We start from the raw sequence: 12,416 nt of genomic DNA, 5'->3' as shown, positions 1-12,416 counted from the left end.
GCACCTTTGGCTAGCCGTTCCATGCATCCATCATACATTTACATACATGGCCTTTTATTTACGGGATGTGCCCCTATCTTCCTTTCAACCAGCATTAGTATTTTGAGCCCCACGCAGAAATGGCCGATCTCGTAAAGCTAACACTTCTACATATAAGAACGTAGTCTTATATAAGAACTCATCCTTATTCTTATTATTATTATTATTATTACCGTCATCATCATCGTGTCAATATCTACTGTTTCATGTTGGCCTTTTGGTAGCGTAGCTGAAGTAATCCAACCGTGTGGTATACTGTACATGCATTCACATGCGTCGGCTTTACATATGCATGCATAGCATGGCATGAATATGAAACCATCATGCGCGAGGTTATATGTGACTCGGTGTCACCAAGTAATACTCACCATGTAAGACCCAGTAGAGCAGTGCTTGGAGGTGTTCTTCCTGGTCTATATAGCCTTAGATGTTGATTTCGTGAGGTAGATATATGTTTACGTGGATGTGATCAGAAAAAGAGGAGAGAGATGGGGAGAAGGCCTTGTTGTTCTAAGGAGGGACTCAACAGAGGAGCATGGTCTGCTCGTGAGGACAATATCCTTGTCGACTACATCAGAACTCATGGCGAAGGTAAATGGAGAGACCTCCCCAAGAGAGCAGGTAAGGTTTAGTTCCTCTCGGAGGCATTCATCGATCTTCCTGTTCGTCCTCTAATCAAGCAAGCATGTTTCGGGTGTTAGGGTTGAAGAGGTGTGGTAAGAGCTGCCGGCTGCGGTGGTTGAATTACCTGAGGCCAGACATCAAGAGAGGCAACATCACACAAGATGAAGAGGATCTCATCATCAAACTCCATGCACTTCTCGGGAACAGGTAGTTGTTTCTTACACTTGAATGATCTCCAAGAACTCAGATCACTTCACTTGATTTATGTTGCTGTGTGTCTGTAGATGGTCCCTAATAGCAGGCAGATTGCCGGGGCGAACAGACAATGAAATCAAGAACTACTGGAACACAAACCTTAGCAAGAAGACGATGCCTCCGCTTTGCACCAAAGGGTCATCGAAAGGAAAGGAGGAGGAGAAAGTGGGGTCGTCGGAGGAGTTGAAGGCAGCAGGTGAGCAACTTCCCGCCCATGTGATTCAGACCAAGGCCGTAAGGTGCACCAAAGTCTACGTCCCATCGCCACGAGATGATCCACTGACCACGGGCCCCAGTTCCGAGCTTACTCACGGCGAGAGCCCGTCGTCGTCGGTGCCTCGAGACGCCGATCCCGCAAGCTTCCTTGAGGACTTCGACATGGATGAGTTCATGTCGAGCTTCCAGGAGGACGGCCTCCTGCAACTCTGCGTTGACGAAGCCCACGAAGACGCCAACTACGCACGTGAAGATGCCGACGATGACTCGCTATGGTTTTGTGACCCCATGCAGATGGATCTGAGCGATGGTAACAGTTGCACAGAATCACAGGTAGCCGCTGAGGTTGAGAGATTGACTTATCTGATAGATTGTGAAGAAGAAGCGCAAGACAAATAGTTGCGGTAAAGGGACAGCTCTTTTTATGGGGAGATCCCACTTCCGGTATGTATCAGATGCACCTCTGCTAGCTTCTGCTGCCTGTTCGCGGAATGTCACTCAGATATATCAACAAGAAAAGTAATTAGAATTAATATGATGTCAAATTATGTCTTTAATTTAAGTTCATATGTATATGATAATCGTAGTCCTTTCTAAAATATAAATGTAGCCCTTTTTAAAATAATAGTAATAAGATACTACTAACCTAAAATCAGATCAAATAGAAAATAAAAAAAACTAAGACATAAATAATATATATATATATATTGAATTAAAAAATACTTTTAAAATCTTAAACTACTCTTAGACTTGTGCCATATAGACTTAAATACTTAGACTTAGATAGATCTACACATATAAATTTAATTTATTTAGAGGTATAGAATAACAACTTAAACCAAAAGATCCTTATCTTTAAAATTATATCTAATCAATTTATTTAAAAGATAAGATAAAAATAATAAAATAAAATCTTCCAAAAGATATACTTCAAATCTTAATACTCCCCCTTCAATTATATTTTTGAAGATAAATCTTAGCTTCCTTTAAAAGAGAGAGATTTATTAAAGATATTATCTTTGCTTTGATCTCGATAATTTTAATAACTCATTGCTTGACAAATTAGATTTATAGCTAATGTCAATATATTTTGATTATGATATTGCAAAATAGTTGATTTATTAATTTGATAGTAAACGTCATTTATTAAATGTCTTAACCATATATATTTTTTAGTAGTAAGTGAAGAAATCTTGTATTCTACTTCGATTATAGAAAGAAAGATTAATTATTATTGTTTATTATACCGTGAGATACAAGCAAAATCATATTAAAAGAAATAATCATAAATCTATGATTATCCAAATCATCTCCTTGCATAATTTTACAATTCATGATGTTTGTCCTTCAAATTCAAGATTTATCTCATACATTTTAAAACTTGCTTTGCTACTTCAAGATGTGATTTTTTTTTGGAGTTTACATAAAATGACTTGCAAGACCACTTAAAAATATAATATTTGATCTTATAATTGTCAAGTAAATAAGATTACCAATAAAAACATGAAAATATTGAGGAAGTCTTACTATTATTATAATTTAGCTTTATAATTATATCCAATGGAGTAGAAACCTACTTACTTTTATTAATTATAAACATTTCAATAATTTTTTTTGCATAACTTATCTAAGAGATAAATATATCTTCTTCTTTTTTTGTTGCATTCATTACCTTTAAACTATAAAAAATATTAAGCTCCCGTAAGACTTTCATTTTAAACTAGAGAAATATCATTATAAAATCTCTATTTTGTTATTATCAATGATAATCATATCTGGGAACTTACTTTAACTAATAGAGGGTTTTCTTGAGCTTACAAACATAATTTAGTTTCAAATATAAGTATTAAATATTTCAATAGTTGTTCTATATAAATATCCTTATTAATTTTATCATATAGGAAGACATTCTTCACAAAGCTTCTATTTAATATTTTCTCTTAATCTTCTTCATATTTTTGAAAAAATCCAATTGTAATAAGTTTTGCCTTATAAAAATCTATACTTCATCTGACTTATATTGCACCTTATAAACCTATTTGCAAGAAATTAGATCGATATTTACGGGCTTTAGCATAAGATCCTAAGTTTCATTTTTGTGAAAAGCCTTTATTTCTTGATCTATGGCATCTTTCCACTCTTTAACATCTTTGGCTTCATCAAAATAAGTAGGCCTAATATTATCAATTGGTTTAAAAAAAATTTAACAGAGGCATATATTATCTCCATCTAACCATTGGTTAAAAAATCATTCTTTTTTATCTTCTTAATGTTGAAATTCTTATTTCATGAATATCAGTACTCCCTTTATCACTTTGCTCCACTATTGGTGATAAAAAAAATAATAGAAGTGGATACAGATTAAAAAAAAGAAGATGAGTCAAAATCCATAAGAGCACTAAATAACAAAAAATATGATTTTAAACATATATCACTTTTACTATTGTGATTAATATTTTTAAAGAAAATAACTTGTGAATGATAATAAGAAGAAACTTTATTTCATACCGCATACGGATCCACATTTGATTTCTTACGAAATATGAGCTCATATGAAGATTTCATTGATTTGAATAAAAGGAGTTCAATTAATAACATAAATTACACATGTCAGACCTTTTGCTCATAAAACTCTAGGTAACTTCATTACATGAAGTTAACACTTATAAGTCTTCACGAGATATCAAATCTTTGTTCTGTCACATCGAGGACGCTTGACCTCCTTCATCCTCTCATAAAGATCTACAAGGAAACAAGGATATATAATCTCCCTAGATAACACAATCTACTCTATACACGATTTTAAGTTTCGCAGATTTTGCGAATTAATCTTTGCACGACAACGAACATCTCTCTAGGAATAGAGGATTTTGTTTTTCTTGTTCTTCCACTGCGCATGTGATGTCGCCCCCAGATTTCCCAACAGTAGTATCAGAGCCAGGTTGTTCGTACTCCACATCATTATTGTTGTATAACTTTTTAATTTTTTCTTTCAATAGCACTCTCGACAATTAACTTGAATACTTAATATTTTAAAAATACTTTTGATTTTTTTCTTCACATAATAAACCCAAATAAACCTTATAAAATTATAAATAAAAATAAATATATAATTTGAATATAAATAAGATGAGCTTGAGTAGGATCAATAGATCATTGTGAATAAGCTCTAAGCTACGAAGAAAATTTATACTTTAAAAGTGATCTATCAAAAAATTGTTTGTGTATCTTGTCATATTGACAATATTCATTAGCTTCATTACTGTTAAAAAATAATAATATTGAAAAAATCATTAACTACACTTATATGCATTATATCAAAATCTAAACACAGATTTAGATGGATCAACACCATGTATTTATTAAATAGATGTTGAATAATAATTTAAATCAAGAGACTATTATTACTGAAACTCTATCTAATTAATTTTATTTAAAAGATAATAATCTAAAATCTTCTAAAAGATATACCTTAAATCTTAATAGTAACTTCAATTTGGAATTGTTTCTCAATAACAAAAGATTTGAGTCATAAAAACACCTCTTCATTTTTATAATTTTTTTTTATAAATGATCATGAAAATAAATTAAAGGCTAAACATTTTATTAAATTTTGAGCTTATCTCCTTCGCCTACATAAAGTTACCTATTATTAAGACTCACTTGTGGAAATTTGAATTTAAAGTATATATTGTAATAATATTTGAACTCTTTGAATAACATCCCAACACAAACAAGAAAGCTTCAATATCAATCAACTAGAAAGAAAAGAAAGAAGGAAATACTTATACTTGCAAATCCTTGAAAGGAAATAGTGCTTCATTTGCACATTAGATGGCTTTTACTGCATATCTCTGAGAGAATCTCTTGCCTTAAAAGTTTGCATTTCCATTATTGATCAACCGACCCATTCAAGCTTAATATTAGCGCTTAACATATGCTTGTGAGATTTAATTGTAAATGTTGATTATTAATTGAGCCCACAAAAGATAGTGTAAATATCATTTTTAATTTATAAAAGAGATTGAAAATGTGAACTCTAAAATAGAATGCAGGAGTAAGTTGTCTTTGCTATAAGATGACGAGTAGATGAATATTATTGGTTTGCTATCGAGCCCACACAAGAAGTTTTCATATATTGATCTTTACAGACAGAAAGAGTATTTATTATTTTATTACTATAGATAATTTTAATGAGAAAGGATTTGAAGCACAGCATAGGTATTAGGAGTCATATGTATCTTATTAATATAATATATCGTTCATTATCTATTAGTCCGGAAAACGATAGATTTAATAATAATAATAATAATAATAAACTATTATTTTTTTTAATATAATTAAAGAAAATTCTGTTTTGGCATAAAACAAACAAAAAAATCTAATTAAATCGCACATAATAGAATACGAATAGTGAGCTTTCTATTTAAATGCGCGTTCGGAACCGCTGCTCTTCCAAGGAAGCGACCGCTAGGGTTTGAGAGTCTTCCGCCGCATCTCAAACTCACTGGGGTTTTGCTGACCGCGAAGCAATCACGACTCGCAATCGAAGCCCTCGATTTCTCTCTCTCGTCCTGCAATGGCGTTTTGGGGTCAGAAATCGTCTCGATTGCAGTTTTCGTTCCACCTTTCTACCTCCGAATCTGTTCTTTCTGACTCGCTTTGTTTGCGTCCCTCTGCATCTCAGGCGTCGAGGTGAAGCCTGGGAAGCCCTACACTCATGTCTACGACGAAGCTCGAGGAAGGCTTCGCATCACTACGGTGCTTTTCCTCGTCAAATCGAAGATGCCGCTTGGATGTAATTGATGGATTAGGGCTTTTCTGTTAACAGAGAATTCATTCTTCTTGTTTTCTGTTAATACAGGCGACGTTGGGGAATGGCAAGGCGACGGCGAAGAGCGTGGTGCAGTGCAATGTTGGCAAGAAAAGCCCTATTTTGCTCTGTAGCTTGGTTCCTGATAAAGCTGAGTCGTGCCATTTGGAACTCGAGTTTGAGGAGGATAACGAGGTTGTCTTTTCGGTCCTCGGGCAGAGAAGCGTGCACCTCAGCGGTTTCTATCCAGGTGCCCGCCGTGGCCACGGTGACGGAGGAGATGAGACGTATCCTTATCAATTTCAAGAATTAGTGTTTTAAGATGCTTTTCTTTGTTCTTCTGGTTTTATCCTTGAGTTGGTCTTCTAGTGATTCATATGGTGAAGATATTGGCGAGGAGGATTCAGAGAGCTACGGGAGCTTTGATACTGAGGAGGATGAGTATGAATCAGACTTTATCGATGATGGTGATATCGAAATGTTCCCCTCTTCCCCTCAGCGAAAAAGCAGTGGTAATTTTATTATGTTAATTGATTTATTGAATTGTTTGCCAAGTTACTTCAGAAGCATGATTTGGAAGGCAATTTTTTGTTCTTTGTGATGTATCTATGTCGCATTATAGTGATGATTTTGTCTATTGGTGTTGTGGTATTTGCTAATTCGTGTCATGATTAACGTCTTTCCTGCTACAATATATAAATATCTTTTCAAGCTAAGATTGTTTGATATAGCTTTTACTAACAGTGTTGAGGATCATTTTTCTCAGGTGAACAGTTTTAGAAGCTTGAATCGCAATAGTTATGGATTTTTAGTTGCAGTTTAATTATTGTCCTATATTCCTGCAAAACTATCTTGGTATTATTGTCCACAATAAATGCTATATGGTGTATGTAGGGCTGAAACTAGGGCAAGTTTGGATTGGGTTATTATTTGTGAACTGTCACCTAATGAGTCAACCCCATTGCTCAGTTCATAACCAAAAACGATGTGATGTCTAGCTTGGGCCATCAACGTTGGCTACCTGTCGAGCTTGGGTCTAGTTGGTCCATCGGGTTGGATGGGTCGGCCTGCAAAATGGGGAAACCTAAGTTGAAACTATTGAACTTTGTGATGCTTATAAAGATTATTGGCATTGAAAATATTATTTTTGAATTGGTGGCTCAGCAAGGTTGCAGAGGGGTTCTGGACAGTCTTTTATTCAAGGTCGGCACAATGGCTGTGCATTATGAGAGTGAGAGAAGGGCTTAATCACTCTCAAAAGCTATTGACAATCGCTAGAGTGGGAACTATGAGAATACTACCACCCTCCAATTCCATATTAAACTCTTATTCTAATTCCTCTTGTTTTCATTGGAGAGTTTGACCACTTACCTCGTATCCTCAAATCCGAGCTTCACCATTTATTTGCATATATCTGACCAGAACTAGTCCACTGCAAGGTGATGGTTGTGTAGAGAGTTGATGATGATGATATGGCACCACGATTCCACTTTTTGGTGCAGTGGGGACAAGAGAGGTGGCGAAGCAAATGTATAGTGAGATGTTAATACATATTTTTAAGAGTTAATTGTGCATGTTTTCTTCTGTGAATTGTTAAAAGACTATAGTTTTGATAGTATCTACATCTATGAATTGAATGTAAAAGGTTGCTACTTGGGTTTAACTTGATTAGTGCCTAATCTTTTAGCTGGAAGTCTTTGTCTTTTTATTTGTTTCTATTTTGAACGGGAATTGTGCCAGACTGAATTTTGAGTTTGTATCAATTTCTAATATAAGAAAAAAAATGATTTGATCTTTTTATTAAAAAGAACAGCTAGTTTTCATAATTGAGTTTAACCAATGACATTTTCTGTGTCTCAAATTGGAATTGAACCAGTTGAACTGACTAATGGGTTGATCAGTTAGTTGGTTTGATGAGTTTAGTTATGTGGTTCTTGGTTGACCAACGAGCTTTTCATGGAATATTTTATAGAATATAGATAAGTATATTTGCCAACTTATAAGGTTCAATATAAACAAATAGTTTGATAAAAAAATATTAAATACAAAACAAAAAAGTAAAGACATTAATACATCATGTATGACAAAAATAGGAGAACACAAATATTGATACAAAATTTGCAGGCAGCATTTGACCTATTATATAGGTTTATACAATCTAGACATACACTAACCAATTGAAATGAACCAAATAAATAGGTGGTTTGGTTGGTAAGGTTAGTAAATTCAACTTTATGTTGACTTTTAAGAATCGAAAGGCCTGTACTGAAATCAGATGGGTTGCTTTGCTTAACCATACTTTTCTGTTCAGATAATTGGTTTTCAAGGCCCCTGCTGTTTTGCTTTTTGTCAACTATCATCGATGGATGTTGATTATCCATCAGCGCATCCTTATAAATGTATTTAGTATGCATTAGCCATTGCATGATTGCTTTCTTTTTTATCTTTGACTAGTTTTATGTTGTTCCCATGGCCTTGTTAAATTGTCATCCTTTTCTTTTAAACATTTAGTCATAATTGATTATCCATTAGTTCATCTTGATCATTAATCATTTCATGATTGCTTTCTTGTTGATATTTGACTAGTTTTATACTGTTTCCATGATCTTGTTAATTGTATTGCCCTTTTCTTTTAAACATGTAGTCATAATTGAGGAGATTGTAGATGATGACAAGCCAGCACATGGGAATGGCATTCGTCGGCGTTTAAAGAAAAAGAGTCAACTGGTTGAAAGTGATAGTGGAGATGATGATACTAAACTTCAACTAGTTGTCAAGTCTAATAATAATACTGAAGTGTTTGAAAGTGAAGATGATGATGGCTTTCCAATCTCTTTTTCAGTAAAAAAGAAAGATGCTGCTAATAATTTTGAGGTAGATAAAAAATCAGGTAGTACAGTCAATGACGACAAGAAAATAAAGATTGATGCAATTAGTCAACGTGATGAATCTACAAGGTTTGACTTGTTTCAGAATGTGTTGCAACTTCTTTTTCTTATTGTATTACAGCGGCATGTCTGGATCTGTTTGAACAGGGATGCTACTCAGCCATGCGATTCTTCAGTAGCTTCTGTGGTTGTTCCTGAAACTGATGGCATCTCAAAGAAGAAAAAGAGGACAAGAGAAGATGTTGCAGAGGCAAAAACTGAGACCAATGAGAACAATCATATGATAGCACTCAGAATGGATGTGACAGAAAGTGATGGAAAGAAGAAAAAGAAGAAAGAGAAGACCAAGAAGGATAAGAAATCTGATGTAGGTGATGATTATGCAATGGAGAGAACAGAAGAAGGGTTTAACGGAGATGGGAATGAAGTTTTCAATGCCAGTAGCTTAGAGAAAAATCCTCCTCCTGAAGCTGAGAAGCTGCATTATGATCAGTGAGACTTATGACCATAATGACTTGATAACCCTTTGAATCTATCTATTGAATTATCTGCATATTGCAAAGTCCATTCTTCCTATTCATCTTTAGTTGTCTTCCTTTTGTTCTGCCCTGCAGTGATGGAAGTGCTAGTGGAAAAAAGAAGAAAAACAAAAAGAAAAGGGCCAAGGTTGATGAGGCTCATGAAAATGCTGGTGCAGATGCCGAAGCAGAATTGCAACAGGGAAGCCAGCATGGAACAAAAAGTAAGTTGGATTCTGATGGTACTGAGATGCAAGAGTCTGCAAATAATAACCACTCTGATAATCTCACAGTTGAAGAGCCACCTAAAGATAGGTAAGATCTGGGACTCTTGTAAAAATGGTCTGTTATTTATATTGTTGTTTATGTGAAAATTTTATATGGTTAAGCAACGTATGCAGTGTTCCTGATGACAATGGTCTTGCACAAGATGCCAAGAAGAAGAAGAAGAAGAAGAAGAAGGCAAAGAAGGACAAGAGCCATGATAAAGATTCAACCTCAAAGGAGGTATCTTTGAATCCACTAGAGGCAGAACACAAAGCTGAACCACAAAAAACAAGAACATTTTCAAATGGTTTGAGGATTGAGGAACTATCTATGGGCAAGCCTGATGGAAAAAAAGCTTCTCCTGGGAGTAGGGTATATTCATGAACCTAGAGATGCAACCATTTAGATCTTCCAGTATGTCGTTGTTACATTACTCCAAGTGTCTTTAAAGATTGGTTGTTTGTGTACAGTTCATCAATTAGTTCTCCCACATCTTTTTCTCCGTCAGCAGAGTCAGCATATTCTTTATCCTTTTATTGTTGTTCATCTAATATTTGGTTAGTAATCCTTTTGGTTTTTTCCCTTCAGGTTTCTGTTAACTATATTGGCAAGTTAAATAATGGAAAAATTTTCGACTCCAATGTTGGCAAAAGGCCCTTTAAATTCCGTCTTGGTAGGGTTATATTAAGCTGGTCTTTTGTTGGTTAACAACCTCCATTTAAACATGTTCTATATGTCTAATGTGAGAATTTTCATTTTAATTGTCAGGTGTTGGGCATGTCATTAAGGGATGGGACGTCGGCATTGCAGGTACATGCCAGTACACTATGCACACATTGTTCTAATCTGTTGCCAGAAACTAATGATGCATTTGATTGATTACCAGGCATGCGAATCGGGGACAAGAGGAGACTCATCATTCCACCATCCATGGGGTGTGCATTTCATCCTAATATATGTGCTTCAGTTGTTGCTCACACAGATCCTTTTGTCCTAATTTCTGTGTGCTTCTCTCTTTATGCAGTTATGGGGCTAGTCCTGCGGGGAAAATACCAGGGAATTCATGGCTTGTCTTCGATGTGGAGCTGGTGGACGTCAACTGAACTCTTCACTCCACGTGTGTGAGAAATTTTTGCTGCATAGTGGATACATTAGTTCTGATGTCATTTTTTACCATGCCATTGTGGTTGCGTTGTCCCGAAAATTTCTATACCAAGAGGTCTTTACATACTTTAATTACTGATGCAATTTTTTCCCAAGCATATGTATTCTCTCGTTCCAATAGTATATGCCAAGAGGTGTTTGATAACTTTACAGGGAAGTGTTGCTCTTTTCACATTGCTTGGTAGTTATCCTCTTGATACGTTCTTCTAATTACCCGTATTGGAGTGCCTCCTTTGGTCAACTTACGAAGAATATCTTATTTGGAAGTTTAAGATTTTTTTTTCCCAAATTACTGTTCATTTTTTGTGCATCCTCTGGATTAATTAACTAAACTCAAAAAAGTGTAGCATAATTGTGAGCCGTTCGATCCACTTGGAGACTGTTTTAGGATCCACATAATGTCACATTTGAGTTATTGAACCTTGGAACTTTGTGTTAGTCTGGATCTGCTGAAAATTCCAAAACCAAAAACAATCATATTGGTTAGCAATAATATAATGGAGAATATGATTGATTCTATTTTGATTCGAAATCTTGAGTTATTCAACTTTGTGTTAATCTAGATCTACTGCCGAAATAATTAAAAAAATCCAAAACTAAAAGCAATCATATTAGTTAGTAATAATATAAAAAAGAATATTTTTTTATAAATATTTAGAATGTTTTATGTTTAAATAGAAAAAATATTTTCAAGTAATTTTTTTTAAAAAAATGTTCAATCAGTTAAAGTATTAATCGATAGCGGGTCATAAGTGATGCAATGACACAAAGGTCTGTCCTCGTAAACACTACATCAAAAAGCAAAGGCACGTTCAACGAAACGGAAGAGGTGATCAAGTCAGTGGGGGGTAAATTTCCTCTAATGGCACGGCATGAAGGTGATTCCATTAATAAGAGTGCGAGCTTGAATGATATAGTCCACTACCATCGAAACATGCCTTCCACTTTACTTTGTCCATTCATTTGATCCGATATCATTAGCACTCAACTCATGTCCATGCCAAAGCGCAAGTGTTTGGTCTCCAAGATCCAAGCACTCGAACCGAAGCACAAAATTCTTGACCTTTTTATCATAATCTATTTTTTTTTTCGATCCTTATATCATATTATCAAACACCCAAATTTTCATTGATGATGTGATGAAATTTCGAGTCCTCAACCTCAAATACTACAATCCTCATTATTTATTTTCCATTATGCATGCAATTAAACCCAAATGAGTACTAGATTTGTTCATAAGGGTTTTTTGATATTGATATCCCTCGTCTTCTTCGAGTCAAAAGGAGTTGCATAGGCCAGCAATGGTCACAGGGAGACAGAGAGAGAAAGAGAGGCAGGCTGATGCCACTCGAAGGTGGTGATGGGCTGGAAGCCGACATACTTCCACGCTATTGGATGTCAAAGTTATTGAGGAGCTTTTAGGCACCAAACAACACAACTAATCCCATCATCTCCAACACTCGATTACACCACCCACTTGACATCATGAATAGAGCCTCCCAAAGTTCCATGGACCTTTGTCCAAATTCAACGCTTTTGAGGCTATCACTCGCTGCGGTGACTCATCCCAACCTTTCTTTATCCCTTGACTCCAAACAACGAACAAATCGTCATATGCTTAGACTAATGTCC

At 35.1% G+C, this 12,416-nt stretch overlaps 2 protein-coding genes across 3 annotated transcripts; both read left to right on the top strand.

Moving 5' to 3' along the window:
• The first annotated feature begins 397 nt into the window (after positions 1-397).
• On the top strand, positions 398-1,679 carry LOC103977618 (transcription factor MYB1-like). Its single transcript, XM_009393184.3, has 3 exons — positions 398-660; positions 741-870; positions 948-1,679. Exons 1-3 carry the CDS (start codon positions 528-530, stop codon positions 1,531-1,533), a joined length of 849 nt encoding a protein of 282 aa, XP_009391459.2. The 5' UTR covers positions 398-527; the 3' UTR covers positions 1,534-1,679.
• A 3,899-nt stretch (positions 1,680-5,578) lies between these two features.
• LOC103977617 (peptidyl-prolyl cis-trans isomerase FKBP53) lies at positions 5,579-10,934 on the top strand. Of its 2 annotated transcripts, XM_009393183.3 has the most exons (12): positions 5,579-5,726; positions 5,822-5,895; positions 5,999-6,234; positions 6,317-6,459; positions 8,592-8,904; positions 8,983-9,327; positions 9,450-9,668; positions 9,755-9,992; positions 10,209-10,293; positions 10,389-10,430; positions 10,507-10,555; positions 10,645-10,934. In XM_009393183.3, exons 1-12 carry the CDS (start codon positions 5,714-5,716, stop codon positions 10,721-10,723), a joined length of 1,836 nt encoding a protein of 611 aa, XP_009391458.2. In that variant the 5' UTR covers positions 5,579-5,713; the 3' UTR covers positions 10,724-10,934. The 2 variants fall into 2 exon arrangements, with proteins under 2 accessions (XP_009391458.2, XP_064954660.1); XM_065098588.1 differs by lacking the exons at positions 10,389-10,430; positions 10,507-10,555; positions 10,645-10,934 and having other exon boundaries at positions 9,755-10,034; positions 10,209-10,248.
• The last annotated feature ends 1,482 nt before the right edge of the window (positions 10,935-12,416 follow it).

This window comes from Musa acuminata, chromosome BXJ2-3 (genome assembly GCF_036884655.1).
Source record: "Musa acuminata AAA Group cultivar baxijiao chromosome BXJ2-3, Cavendish_Baxijiao_AAA, whole genome shotgun sequence".
In the NCBI taxonomy this organism is placed as follows: Eukaryota; Viridiplantae; Streptophyta; class Magnoliopsida; order Zingiberales; family Musaceae; genus Musa; species Musa acuminata.
Note: the sequence above shows the minus strand (reverse complement) of the source record. Positions and strands in the feature narration are given on the sequence as shown.

Excerpts from the sequence above, each read along its gene's own strand:
- LOC103977618 (XM_009393184.3), top strand. The coding sequence starts at position 528 with ATGGGGAGAAGGCCTTGTTGTTCTAAGGAGGGACTCAACAGAGGAGCA. Across the intron at positions 661-740 it reads AGACCTCCCCAAGAGAGCAG|GGTTGAAGAGGTGTGGTAAG; the intron begins GTAAGGTTTAGT and ends TTCGGGTGTTAG. Across the intron at positions 871-947 it reads CATGCACTTCTCGGGAACAG|ATGGTCCCTAATAGCAGGCA; the intron begins GTAGTTGTTTCT and ends GTGTGTCTGTAG.
- LOC103977617 (XM_009393183.3), top strand. Across the intron at positions 6,460-8,591 it reads CCCTCAGCGAAAAAGCAGTG|TCATAATTGAGGAGATTGTA; the intron begins GTAATTTTATTA and ends TTAAACATGTAG. Across the intron at positions 10,556-10,644 it reads ATCATTCCACCATCCATGGG|TTATGGGGCTAGTCCTGCGG; the intron begins GTGTGCATTTCA and ends CTCTTTATGCAG.